Source organism: Salvelinus fontinalis, unplaced genomic scaffold (assembly GCF_029448725.1).
Source record: "Salvelinus fontinalis isolate EN_2023a unplaced genomic scaffold, ASM2944872v1 scaffold_0394, whole genome shotgun sequence".
NCBI classification, from domain to species: domain Eukaryota; kingdom Metazoa; phylum Chordata; class Actinopteri; order Salmoniformes; family Salmonidae; genus Salvelinus; species Salvelinus fontinalis.
Genome location: NW_026600603.1, coordinates 1 through 14,698, shown reverse-complemented (window position 1 = coordinate 14,698; position 14,698 = coordinate 1). Strand labels below are relative to the sequence as shown.

The window sequence follows — 14,698 nt, the reverse complement described above, 5'->3', positions numbered from 1 at the left end:
GGTTAAAACCTACAGGAGGGTCTCTCTCCAGGAACAGGGTTGGAGTTAAAACCTACAGGAGGGTCTCTCTCCAGGAACAGGGTTGGAGTTAAAACCTACAGGAGGGTAGCTCTCTCCAGGAACAGGGTTGGAAACCCCTGATATAGATGTCACTATAGTCTAGGACCGGTAGGAACATCTACTGAATAATCTGCTTTCGACTATTTAGCGAGAGGCGGGACTTCTATTTCTATAGAAGAAGCCCATGTTTTAACATGATGTTATGATAAACACCATTCCTGCCCCTGTTCCCTACTAATCTAGGCCAGTGTTTCCCAAATAGCTGGCCTCATAGCCGCCGCAGCTCATTTCTCCTGGGTCAGAAGCAGAGCATCACCACTGTTGTTTTTATCAGGAGGGTCACAGAATGTGCGTCCCAAATATATCACCTGAAGTGTACACTCGATTTTTTCCTCTTACAACCATCCGCAAGTCTCGCAAGCTTACTTTGTTTTGCTACCCGAATTCAGCAGTAATCAGGAATCAGTCATCTCCTCAGTAATGTAATGGCATTGGATTGGTGGATGCATAGGTGGTTCCCACCATATTTCTTCTACTTGTGGTTTCCTTTAGAATCAGTGAAGGGACGTGAACAAGGTCACACGTTGGGAGGAAGAAGAGATAATTGGGTCTCATCCAGAGAGGAAACTTCAGAAGGTCTTAAATGGGTCACGTTATGGCACCAAAACGCTGTGAAGATGGAGGGGGGGGTTGCAGGGTGGGGCTGGGCTGTCATGGTTCTGTTTAGCCACCAGGTGGCAGTAATGGAGCTGCAGCAGCAGAACACAAAGCTGAAGGCCAAGATTTTTATCTATTTATTTAACCTTTTATTTAACTAGGCAAGTCAGTTAAGAACAAATTCTTATTTACAATGACGGCCTACACCGGCCAAACCCTCCCCTAACCCGGATGGCGCTGGGCCAATTGTGCGCAGCATTATGGGACTCCCAATCACGGCCGGTTGTGATACAGCCTGGATTCGAACCAGGGTGTCTGTAGTGACGCCTCTAGAGCTGTGCCTTAGCCCTGCTGCGCCACTCTGGAGCCCATCAAATGAAAGATGAGTATAGTGTAGAGAATCATTGTAGCATCTAAACCGCAGTGAAATATTTTTCATGACCCAAAATATTATATTTTCAGCTGTTTTGAAGTAAAACTGAAAGTTAAAGAGCAAAAACCAAATGTAAGAACTGGAAGCATAGAAATACCACCCATAGAATAGATCTTAGACTTGCGTTCAATAAGGATGACAGATCTATAATACACGTTTCTATGTGAATTTGGTCTGGTCGTCCTAGAAGTGACATTTTGCAGCTTTATGTATCAAATCCTTTTTTTAAATTCAATAACCAACTGAATGTTCAATTTTGTAAATTTTAAAATGATCCATTTAATATTCAGACTATTTTCAACTGAATTCCGTTACCTCTTTTATACTGATTTTCAAAATGTAATTGATCCCAAACTAATGTAATTGATCCCAAATACTGTAGATCCGTAGTCCCCAGATGGTCCACTATTTGGTGGGTCAGAAGGACGTTTTTAAAGGCTTAGAAGGCAGGTTAGCATAGTGCAAAACAGGAAGCTATGCTTCTATAGATGTCACACTGCCAAAAACCCTCTAATTCCTCCCTCTCTCTCTCTCTCTCTGCTGTCTGTGTGTCTCAGCTGCGTCTCATAGACTGGGGTCTGGCTGAGTTCTACCACCCAGCTCAGGAATACAACGTCAGGGTGGCCTCCCGTTATTTTAAAGGACCAGAGCTGCTCGTGGACTATCAGGTAGACACTAGTTATTAACACACATCACACTACTGACACAATGTGAACATCCACATACACAGGTGAATGCACCAATTTGTAAGTCGCTCTGGATAAGAGCGTCTGCTAAATGACTTAAATGTAAATGTAAATACATCATGATTCACATATTGCTTTAATTCTTGTTACATCAACACATTGATCTGCCTGTTAACATTTAGTATGTTCAATAGTCGTATGTTTACAGATGTACCAATACATGGATATTGTTCAATGAACCACATTGTGATTTTTAAAATCAGTTGTAGAGTATTTTTCCAGTGTTCTGTATTGTCCTTGTTGTGTTGGCAGCTTTATGACTACAGTCTGGACATGTGGAGTCTAGGCTGCATGTTGGCCAGCATGATCTTCCTCAAAGAGCCATTCTTCCATGGCCAGGACAACTACGATCAGGTACACACACACACACACACACACATACCAACTACGATCAGGTACACACACACACACACACACACACACACACACACACACACACACACACACACACAAACAGGGCAACTACGATCAGGTACACACACACACACACAAACAAACAGGGCAACTACGATCAGGTACACACACACACACACACACACAAACAAACAGGGCAACTACGATCAGGTACACACACACACACACACACACACACAAACAAACAGGGCAACTACGATCAGGTACACACACACACACACACACACACAGGGCAACTAGGACCAGGTAAATAACACACACAGCTCCACACTACACTAGTCCATGATGCTTGTATGTAATACCACAGTGTGAAATGGCATCATTGGGAGTGGAACCAACCACTAGAGAGGAGGACATCACTTCTATTGTCAACAATCCCTGTTATATAACTAAAATTATAACTAAATGACCACGTTAATACACACTATGAACACTGTTCATCTGTGATGTAGAAGGTGTGGCTGTATGGTAGATGTGTGTCTCTCAACGTTCCTCTGACTGTCCCATGTTGTGTCCAGCTGGTCCGCATCGCTAAGGTTCTTGGGACAGATGAGCTGTTTGGCTACCTACACAAGTACCACATTGAATTGGACACACGTTTCAAAGACCTGCTGGGACAGTAAGTACCACTAGGGGGCGTAGCACAGGGTTAGCCTGGTCCCCACGTCTGTTTGTGCTCATTGAAAAGCCAAACAATTTGACAAAGCACTGACATGCCAGAAACAGACGGTCACTCAGGTGGGGAGAGGGGCTGCTGTTGAGGGCTCCTGGGGTGGTATTCAGTGGCTCTATGGGGATTTGTTTTGGTGCAGTGGGTGGGCAAGACTGTTTGTTTACATGGAGAACATACCACTGTGCTCGCCTACCGTGTGGAATGTTCAGATAGAAATAGATTGTGTAGAAATCCACATCCCAGTGTTCTGTTGTTTCCGTGGTACCCTGAAGGACATAGAATATAAAGTATAGATCCAATCACCTTCAAACTTTAGCCTTCCAGTCTCTCTTTTTATTGGATGTTTGTTCCCTTGGCGACGGCGATACTTGTCAACATACCCCTCGGGCACAACCGTAGCGCTACATTTTGAAACGTTAAACTAAAATGAGTGTTTTTTATTGGACCAGTTTAAGCAGTACCTCCCTGTTTCTTATTGGACCAGTTTAAGCAGTACCTCCCTGTTTCTTATTGGACCAGTTTAAGCAGTACCTCCCTGTTTCTTATTGGACCAGTTTAAGCAGTACCTCCCTGTTTCTTATTGGACCAGTTTAAGCAGTACCTCCCTGTTTCTTATTGGACCAGTTTAAGCAGTACCTCCCTGTTTCTTATTGGACCAGTTTAAGCAGTACCTCCCTGTTTCTTATTGGACCAGTTGAAGCAGTACCTCCCTGTTTCTTATTGGACCAGTTTAAGCAGTACCTCCCTGTTTCTTATTGGACCAGTTTAAGCAGTACCTCCCTGTTTCTTATTGGACCAGTTTAAGCAGTACCTCCCTGTTTCTTATTGGACCAGTTGAAGCAGTACCTCCCTGTTTCTTATTGGACCAGTTTAAGCAGTACCTCCCTGTTTCTTATTGGACCAGTTTAAGCAGTACCTCCCTGTTTCTTATTGGACCAGTTTAAGCAGTACTTCCCTGTTTCTTATTGGACCAGTTGAAGCAGTACCTCCCTGTTTCTTATTGGACCAGTTTAAGCAGTACCTCCCTGTTTCTTATTGGACCAGTTTAAGCAGTACCTCCCTGTTTCTTATTGGACCAGTTTAAGCAGTACCTCCCTGTTTCTTATTGGACCAGTTGAAGCAGTACCTCCCTGTTTCTTATTGGACCAGTTTAAGCAGTACCTCCCTGTTTCTTATTGGACCAGTTTAAGCAGTACCTCCCTGTTTCTTATTGGACCAGTTTAAGCAGTACCTCCCTGTTTCTTATTGGACCAGTTTAAGCAGTACCTCCCTGTTTCTTATTGGACCAGTTGAAGCAGTACTTCCCTGTTTCTTATTGGACCAGTTGAAGCAGTACTTCCCTGTTTCTTATTGGACCAGTTTAAGCAGTACCTCCCTGTTTCTTATTGGACCAGTTTAAGCAGTACCTCCATGTTTCTTATTGGACCAGTTGAAGCAGTACCTCCCTGTTTCTTATTGGACCAGTTTAAGCAGTACCTCCCTGTTTCTTATTGGACCAGTTTAAGCAGTACCTCCCCCTCTCCTCCCCCCAGGCAGACGAGGAAGCGCTGGGAGCAGTTTGTCCAGACAGAGAACCAGCACCTGGTGACCCCTGAGTCCCTGGACCTGCTGGACAAGCTGCTACGTTACGACCACCAGCAGAGACTGACCGCTGCTGAGGCCATGCAGCATCCATACTTCTGTAAGATACACACCTGTCTGTCTGTCTGTCTACCTGAGGCCATGCAGCATCCATACTTCTGTAAGATACACACCTGTCTGTCTGTCTGTCTACCTGAGGCCATGCAGCATCCATACTTCTGTAAGATATACACCTGTCTGTCTGTCTACCTGAGGCCATGCAGCATCCATACTTCTGTAAGATACACACCTGTCTGTCTGTCTGTCTGTCTACTGTCTGTCTGTCTGTCTACCTGAGGCCATGCAGCATCCATACTTCTGTAAGATACACACCTGTCTGTCTGTCTACCTGAGGCCATGCAGCATCCATACTTCTGTAAGATACACACCTGTCTGTCTGTCTACCTGAGGCCATGCAGCATCCATACTTCTGTAAGATACACACCTGTCTGTCTGTCTACCTGAGGCCATGCAGCATCCATACTTCTGTAAGATATACACCTGTCTGTCTGTCTGTCTACCTGAGGCCATGCAGCATCCATACTTCTGTAAGATATACACCTGTCTGTCTGTCTACCTGAGGCCATGCAGCATCCATACTTCTGTAAGATACACACCTGTCTGTCTGTCTACCTGAGGCCATGCAGCATCCATACTTCTGTAAGATACACACCTGTCTGTCTGTCTGTCTGTCTACCTGAGGCCATGCAGCATCCATACTTCTGTAAGATACACACCTGTCTGTCTGTCTACCTGAGGCCACGCAGCATCCATACTTCTGTAAGATATACACCTGTCTGTCTGTCTGTCTCTACCTGAGGCCATGCAGCATCCATACTTCTGTAAGATATACACCTGTCTGTCTGTCTGTCTCTACCTGAGGCCATGCAGCATCCATACTTCTGTAAGATATACACCTGTCTGTCTGTCTGTCTCTACCTGAGGCCACGCAGCATCCATACTTCTGTAAGATATACACCTGTCTGTCTGTCTGTCTCTACCTGAGGCCATGCAGCATCCATACTTCTGTAAGATACACACCTGTCTGTCTGTCTGTCTACCTGAGGCCATGCAGCATCCATACTTCTGTAAGATACACACCTGTCTGTCTGTCTGTCTACCTGAGGCCATGCAGCATCCATACTTCTGTAAGATACACACCTGTCTGTCTGTTTGTCTGTCTACTGTCTGTCTGTCTGTCTACCTGAGGCCATGCAGCATCCATACTTCTGTAAGATACACACCTGTCTGTCTGTCTACCTGAGGCCATGCAGCATCCATACTTCTGTAAGATACACACCTGTCTGTCTGTCTACCTGAGGCCATGCAGCATCCATACTTCTGTAAGATACACACCTGTCTGTCTGTCTACCTGAGGCCATGCAGCATCCATACTTCTGTAAGATATACACCTGTCTGTCTGTCTGTCTACCTGAGGCCATGCAGCATCCATACTTCTGTAAGATATACACCTGTCTGTCTGTCTACCTGAGGCCATGCAGCATCCATACTTCTGTAAGATATACACCTGTCTGTCTGTCTGTCTGTCTACCTGAGGCCATGCAGCATCCATACTTCTGTAAGATATACGTCTGTCTGTCTGTCTACCTGAGGCCATGCAGCATCCATACTTCTGTAAGATATACACCTGTCTGTCTACCTGAGGCCATGCAGCATCCATACTTCTGTAAGATACACACCTGTCTGTCAGTTTAAACTGCCTTGTTCAGGGGCAGAACGACAGATTTGACAAGATTTTACCTTGTCAGCTCGGGGATTCGATCTTGCAACCTTTCGGTAACAAGTCCAATGCTCTAACCACTAGGCTAGCTGCCGCCCCATTATGATAACCTACGTCAAAACCAAACGGTGCGTAGTCACTAAAGTAGATATATAGTACCAGTCAAAAGTTTGGACACACCTACTTATTGTAGAATAATAGTGAAGACATCAAAACTATGAAATAACACATCATGCAGTAACCAAAAAACTGTTAAAAAAATCTAAATATATTTTATATTTGAGGTTCTTCAAGGTTGCCACCCTTTGCCTTTGACACTCTTGGCATTCTCTCAACCAGCTTCATGAGGTAGTCACCTGGAATACATTTGAATTAACAGGTGTGCCTTAAGTTAATTTGTGGAATTTTTTTTCCTTCTAAATGTGTTTGAGCGTATCAGTTGTGTTGTGACCAGGTAGGGGTGGTATACAGAAGAAAGCCCTATTTGGTAAAAGACCAAGTCCATATTATGGCAAGAACAACTCAAATAATCAAAGAGAAATGACAGTCCATCATTACTTTAAGACATGGTCAGTCAATACGGAAAAATGAAGAACTTTGAAAATGTCTTCAAGTGCAGTCGCAAAACCCATCTAGTGCTATGATGAAACTGGCTCTCATGAGGGCCGCCACAGGAATGGAAGACCAAGAGTTACCTCTGCTGCAGAGGATAACTTCATTAAAGGTAGCAGCCTCTCAAATTGCAGCCCAAATGAATGCTTCAGAGTTCAAGTAACAGACACATCTCAACATCAACTGTTCAGAGGAGACTGCGTGAATTAGGCCTTCATGGTCGAATTGCTGCTAAGAAACCACTACTAAAGGACACCAATAAGAACAAGAGACTTGCTTGGGCCAAGAACCACGAGCAATGGACATTAGACTGGTGGAAATCTGTCCTTTGGTCTGATGAGTCCAAATTTAATATTTGATTCCAGCTGTGTTTTTGAGACGTAGAGTAGGTGAACGGATGATGTCCGCATGTGTGGTTCCCACCGTGAAGCATGGAGGAGGAGGTGTGTTGATGTGGGGGTGCTTTGCTGGTGACATTGTGATTTATTTAGAATTCAAGGCACACTTAACTAGCATGGTTACCACAGCATTCTACAGTAAAACGCCATCCCATCTTTTTTGGGCTTAGTGGGACTATCATTTGTTTTTCAACCGGACAATGACCCAACACACCTCCAGGCTGTGTATGAGCTATTTGACCAAGAAGGAGATTGGAGTGCTGCATCAGATGACCTGACCTACAAAATCACCTGACCTCAACCCAATTGAGATGGTTTGGGATGAGTTGGACCGCAGAGTGAAGGAAAAGCAGCCAACAAGTGCTCAGCATATGTGGGAACTCCTTAAAGACTGTTGGAAAAGCATTCCAGGTGAAGCTGGTTGAGAGAATGCCAAGAGTGTGCAAAGCTGTCAAGGTGAAGCGTGGCTACTTTGAAGAATCTCTAATATAAAATATATTTTGATTTGTTAAACACTTTCTTTTCTTTTTTTTTAACTACATGAATTCCATATGTATTATTTCATAGTTTTGATGTCTTCACTATTATTCTACAATGTAAAAATAAAGAAAAACCCTTGATTGAGTAGGTGTGTCAGTATTGTACGTATTTGAAAATGGAGGGAATTTGGAGCTGCAGGTTTTTAAAATGTTTATTTAATGTGCTGAGCGATTTTTAGGACGTTGAGCACCAGAGCGCTGCACCACTCAACTCTAGTGTCACTCTCATCCCATCTTTCTACGTTCCTCCATCTTTTGCTGTCTCTCTCTATCCCTGTCCATGGACTCAATGCTAGTGTCTCTCTCTCCATCCCTGTCCATGGACTCAATGCTAGTGTCTCTCTCTCCATCCCTGTCCATGGACTCAATGCTAGTGTCTCTCCCCTGCTGTCTCTCTCTCTCTCTCTCCATCCCTGTCCATGGACTCAATGCTAGTGTCTCTCCTGCTGTCCCTCTCTCTCTCCATCCCTGTCCATGGACTCAATGCTAGTGTCTCTCTCTCCATCCCTGTCCATGGATTCAATGCTAGTGTCTCTCCCCTGCTGTCTCTCTCTCTCTCCATCCCTGTCCATGGACTCAATGCCAGTGTCTCTCCTGCTCTCTCTCTCTCTCTCTCTCTCTCCATCCCTGTCCATGGACTCAATGCTAGTGTCTCTCCTGCTGTCTCTCTCTCCCTCTCCATCCCTGTCCATGGACTCAATGCTAGTGTCTCTCCTGTCTCTCTCTCTCTCCATCCCTGTCCATGGACTCAATGCTAGTGTCTCTCCTGCTCTCTCTCTCTCTCTCTCCATCCCTGTCCATGGACTCAATGCTAGTGTCTCTCCTGCTGTCTCTCTCTCTCTCTCTCTCCATCCCTGTCCATGGACTCAATGCTAGGCAGTGAAGTGCACTCATTCTGTGTTCAGTATGCAATTATTTATGCAAATTTACCTTTGTAATGTTGTGTAAATAGTTAGAAGCCGTTCAAACCCAGTTCTTAAAGGGACGGTTCCAGATTTTGCCAGTTAAAGGGATACTTTGGGATTTTGTCAGAGGTCATTTATGTACTTCCCCATAGTCAGTTGAACTTGTAGATACTATGTTTCTGTGTCCAGTATGAAGGAAGTTGGAGGCAGTTTCGCGAGCCAATGCTAACTAGCGTTACCCATAGACTTCCAGTCATTGTGCTATCTGCTAGCATGCTAGCAGTAGATAAAGGGCATCATTGCAAAAATCCCGAAGTATCCCTTTTAGCCCTTTTTCATCTGACTGTAACAGAGAACTTTATTGCAGAAATCTCTCACTGATGAAGAGTGAATCTCTCACCATCCATTTAGACTTTGATCTGTACTGATGAAGAGTGAATCTCTCACCATCCCTTTAAACTTTGATCTGTACTGATGAAGAGTGAATCTCTCACCATCCATTTAAACTTTGATCTGTAGTGATGAAGAGTGAATCTCTCACCATCCCTTTAAACTTTGATCTGTACCGATGAAGAGTGAATCTCTCACCATCCCTTTAAACTTTGATCTGTAGTGATGAAGAGTGAATCTCTCACCATCCCTTTAACCTTTGATCTGTAGTGATGAAAAGTGAATCTCTCACCGTCCCTTTAAACTTTGATCTGTAGTGATGAAGAGTGGATTGGAAAGAGATGGTCTCCTGACTACCATGTTCTGTGTCCCTCAGATCCAGTGCTGAATGAACAGACCATCTCCAACACACACACCAAGGCAATAAGTGGATCCAATGCAACATGATGGACAGAGAGGAGGTAACACACACAGAGTTCTCCCCAAAGAATGTTAGAGCGGCGCCACCTGGTGGACTGGCAGCGCCATTATGTAAACAACATTCTTTAATATTTCTGAGTAGATTACAGGAAATGTCAGCAGCAGCACCACCTTGTTAACTAATCCTGGGGAGAACCCTGACATGTACACATTCTCACACCTGTTACACCCAGATTGGAACAAGCCCAGACTTCCATTCTTTTGATCGTGTCTCTGTTCCTTCTTGCCGTCCAGGAAAACCTTTGTTACCTCAACTTGTGACCCTTTCGTGGTAGAAACGATCTGCCTCCAAGTCTACAGCCATACTGGAGCAAGACGCCAACTTGCAACACACACAACACTCTTGGATAAAACCTAAATCTGTCACAACGTGGGTACTAGCGTTGCTTGGCCCCAGTCACACACAACGTATTGGATCCAAGCTATGAGGTGTGATATTGCCTCCTAGAACTGCCCCCCCTGAAATCCCTGCCCGCTCCCCACCCCACCCACCTCAACTCCCCTGTTTTCAAATAAGCTGATGTCAGATGTGATACAGAGACTGACTCCAGGTCAGTTTGGCACTGGTGTTGTGCTGTGAGATGTGTGTTGGTCAGTATGGAGCTGCACTGGCCTGGGGTCAGAGCTATAATAGCACTGAGTGGCATGGAGGCTCTTTTCTGCTATGGATAGAACAAATACTATATTAAAGAGAATAAACCATTTTTATTTAAATGTTTTTGTGCCTGTTTTTATTATTTTTATTATATATATTGATTTCTGATTGATCAGTAGAAACCTAAATACTTACAGAGCATTCGGAAAGTATTCCAGACCCCTTGACTTTTTCCACATTTTGTTACGTTAAAGCCTTATTCTAAAATAGATTTCCCCCTCAATCTACACACAATACCCCATAATTACAAAGCAAAGACTTATTTAAAAAAAAAAAGAAAAAAAAAAGAAGTATTACAAAGAAAAAAATTACATATTACATTTACATAAGTATTCAGACTTTTTACTCAGTACTTTGTTGAAGCACCTTTGGCAGCGATTACAGCCTCGTCTTCTTGGGTATGACGCTACAAGCTTGGTACACCTGTATTTGGGGAGTTTCCCATTCTTCTCTGCAGATCCTCTCAAGCTCTGTCAGATTGGATGGGGAGCATCGCTGCACAGCTGCTTTCAGGTCTCTCCAGAGATGTTCGACCGGGTTCAAGTCCGGGCTCTGGCAGGGCCACTCAAGGACATTCAGAGACTTGTCCAGAAGCCACTCCTGCGTTGTCTTGGCTGTGTGCTTAGGGTCGTTGTCCTGTTGGATGGTGAACCTTTGCCCCAGTCTGAGGTCCTGAGCGCTCTGGAGCAGGTTTTCATCAAGGATCTCTCTGTACTTTGCTCTGTTTATCTTTGCCTCGATCCTGACTAGTCTCCCAGTCCCTGCCGCTGAAGAACATCCCCACAGCATGATGCTGCCACCACCATGCTTCACCGTAGGGATGGTACCTGCTTTTTTCAAGACATGAGGCTTGGCATTCAGGCAAAAGAGTTCAATCTTACCAGAGAACCTTGTATCTCATGGTCTGAGAGTCTTTGGGTGCCTTTTGGCAAACTCCAAGTGCACTGTCGTGTGCCTTTTACTGAAGTCTGGCCACTCTATCATAAAGGCCTGATTGGTGGAGTGCTGCAGAGATGGGAGAACCTTCCAGAAGGACAACCATCTCCACAGATGAAATCTAGAGCTCTGTCAGTGACCATCGGGTTCTTGGTCACCTTCCTGACCAAGGCCCTTCTCCCCCGATTGCTCAGTTTGGCAGGGCGGCCAGCTCTAGGAAGAGTCTTGGTGGTTCCAAACCTCTTCCATTTAAGAATGATGGAGGCCACTGTGTTCTTGGGGACCTTCAATGCTGCATAATTGTTTTTGGTACCTTTCCCCAGATCTGTGCCTCGATACTATCCTGTCTCTGAGCTTTATGGACAATTCCTTTGACCTCATGGCTTGGTTTTTGCTCTAACATGCACTGTCAACTGTGGGACATTATATAGACAGGTGTGTGCCTTTAATGTCCAATCAATAGAATTTACATCTCAAGGATGATCATGAGCTCAATTTTGAGTCTCATTGCAAAGAGTCTGAATACTTAGGTAAATAAGGTAATTCTGTTTTTATTTTAAATAAATTAATGAAAATGTCACTGTTTTTGCTTTGTCATTATGGGTTATTGTCTGTAGATTGAGGATTTTCTTTCTTTATTTAATCAATTTTAGAATAAGGCTAACGTAATAAAATGTGGGGGGAAATCAAGGGGCTGAATACTTTCCGAATGCACTCTACCTCAGTCATAATATGAACACTTCTCAGATCAGTATCTAATAGATTCCAAAATGTAAATTATAGAAAGTTATAGACGACTTCAGTTTTTAATGTGTTGTTTTAATAAATAATCTGTGAATTCCAGATTATTTCCAGAACATAAAATGTGCAACATTCATGCAATACAAATGACAAAAGAGTGATGATTAAAATGCAGTCTACAGAAGTCTAACTTCAGCAGGGCTGCGTTCAGCAGGTTGTAATACACTGAAGACTGCAGATAGAAATGCTATGAATAGAGCTGACACAATTCCACAACGTAGTGCCCTACTGAACGCAGCCCAGGTGAGTTCTAATCGAAACCCATCTAAGGCACGCCCACAACACCACCTTTCTCCTCTACAGCCAATCATGCATGTGCCTTGTCAAACCCAGGATATTAGGAAGCTGCTGTGATTGGTCAGTTTTGGCTGCCTGACAGTATGAATTAAGGTTGCCATGGTAGCGTATCAGAGTGGCCTGTCGTTTTATTTAAGGGTGTGTTCCTCTGGCCAGATGTTGCTGATCTTACAACACCTGGGTAGGTGTTTAACCAATCAGCCAACCACATCATGTTATAGCAGTCTGGTGCCCGACGGCACAGTCAATGAAGTGGCACGCAACCATTGGTTGAGTCAAGCAATGTCTGAGCAGGGGAACCTGGCATAGAAGGCAAAGGATCCCACGTGAGGTGGAGGCAAGGGAAGCTCAGGCCTTCAGCTCAGTCACATCACATTAATACAGTAGCGCTGATATCAAGGGAGGTTGAAGCCCACCAAGGGAGCTTGAAGCTCACCAAGGGAGCTCTCGCTCAACACAACAAAATAACAATCATAACTGGGTCTGATTTAACCACACAATAAGATACCTGTGTTGTAAAATAGTGGTAAAAATTAATCCCAGGGAAGATTTATTTTAATAGTGAACATCCAGACCAGTCAGAATGAGTCTTGGCAGTCAATAGTTAGTCTTCTATACCTGGTTTCTGGAAAATAATTCCTTGGTGTTCTTTACCTGGGTTCTGGAATAGAACTGAGTGCTCCTTGGTGTTCTTTACCTGGGTTCTTGAATAGAACTGAGTGCTCCTTGGTGATCTTTACCCGGGTTCTGGAATAGAACTGAGTGCTCCTTGGTGTTCTTTACCTGGGTTCTTGAATAGAACTGAGTGCTCCTTGGTGATCTTTACCCGGGTTCTGGAATAGAACTGAGTGCTCCTTGGTGTTCTTTACCCGGGTTCTGGAATAGAACTGAGTGCTCCTTCGTGATCTTTTTAGCAAAGCTAAAGGCTTAAAACAATCAGCTCCACAAAAAGGAGATACAAAACTAATACCATAGACATTCATTGTTTTTGTCCTGAAAATAAAAACAGACAAATGAAATAACTTACAAATCCATGACATGACCCTGTGGTTGTTTCCAGAGGTATAAGAAGCAGAAGCACAGTCTTCCAGACATGGGCTGCAGTGGTATAATGTAGGCTTTTTTTGATTTACATTTGGTTGAGTTGTCAACTAACATGAATCCAATGTGAAATGAACTAAAAAATGTCACGATGACATTGGATTTAGGTTAAAAGATGGGTGTAAAATAGACCAAATTCCCATACGTTGATAACTTTCTAATCCAATCAGTTTTCCCACATTGATTCAATTTCATCACAGATACATTTCTTTGGTTGAAATGATGTAACAATGTTGATTCAAGCAGTTTTTGCCCAGTGGGTATTTATATGATACAGCCAGACAGGGTTAGGGATCCATTCCATTTCAATTCCAGTCAATAGAGAAAGTAAACCAAAATTCCAAATGTTACTTATTGAAGAGAATTGGAATGTCAGTGTACTTCCTGAATTGGAATGGAATTGAGCCCAACCTTGTAGCCAGGTTAGCTAGTGGTTACAGCAGGGAACATCCACTAGATTCAGCCACAGGACCATGTTTATATTCTTCAGCAGATGTTCAGGGGTTCGGAAAAACATAATTAGAAATTATTTATAGACTGCAAATTTGACCACAAGAAGCCACAACAGATATATTTGACTAAAACATTAAAATCATTTCAAACCTTACATTTGTATACGATCACATATATATCTCTGTTATGTGTGAGAATACTTTGGAACAGATTTCCAAAATTAAAATCACTTGCAGCTGATTTGCTGGTGGGTTTACAGTATATTATGTCCAACAATATGTAAAGAAAAACTGTTTGGGGGGGGGGGGGGGGCAAATAAAATCATTGCGGGCCCCTGGGTTCCAATATTGAGGTAACTTGAATATGAGTAAAGGCAAAGAGATGGGAAATGCAGCAGCAGTAACCTAATGGGCAGGTGAAAATGCCTCAAAGACATGCATTGGATATATGTGACGTTCACTGGAAATGTAGTTCTGTGACGTACAGTATATGGTCCATACAGACGGACATATGATCCAGAGGGTTGAATATGAACCCAAGGTAGACATCATCCAGGGGGTTGAATATGAACCCAAGGGAGACATCATCCAGGGAGACATCATCCAGGGGGTTGAATATGAACCCCAAGGTAGACATCATCCAGGGGGTTGAATATGAACCCAAGGTAGACATCATCCAGGGAGACATCATCCAGGGGGTTGAATATGAACCCAAGGGAGACATCATCCAGGGAGACATCATCCAGGGGGTTGAATATGAACCCCAAGGTAGACATCATCCAGGGGGT

The 14,698-nt window shown here is 43.7% G+C and overlaps 1 protein-coding gene across 1 annotated transcript in view; it reads left to right on the top strand.

Moving 5' to 3' along the window:
- LOC129845873 (casein kinase II subunit alpha'-like) overlaps positions 1-14,221 on the top strand; it is a 28,623-nt gene extending 14,402 nt beyond the window's left edge. The window contains exons 7-12 of the mRNA XM_055913796.1: positions 1,708-1,818; positions 2,149-2,250; positions 2,829-2,929; positions 4,516-4,664; positions 9,565-9,649; positions 9,903-14,221. Of these exons, the coding sequence (XP_055769771.1) occupies positions 1,708-1,818; positions 2,149-2,250; positions 2,829-2,929; positions 4,516-4,664; positions 9,565-9,635 (534 nt within the window). The 3' untranslated portion in view covers positions 9,636-9,649; positions 9,903-14,221. The remainder of the gene's footprint in view (positions 1-1,707; positions 1,819-2,148; positions 2,251-2,828; positions 2,930-4,515; positions 4,665-9,564; positions 9,650-9,902) is intronic.
- Positions 14,222-14,698: the final 477 nt, after the last annotated feature.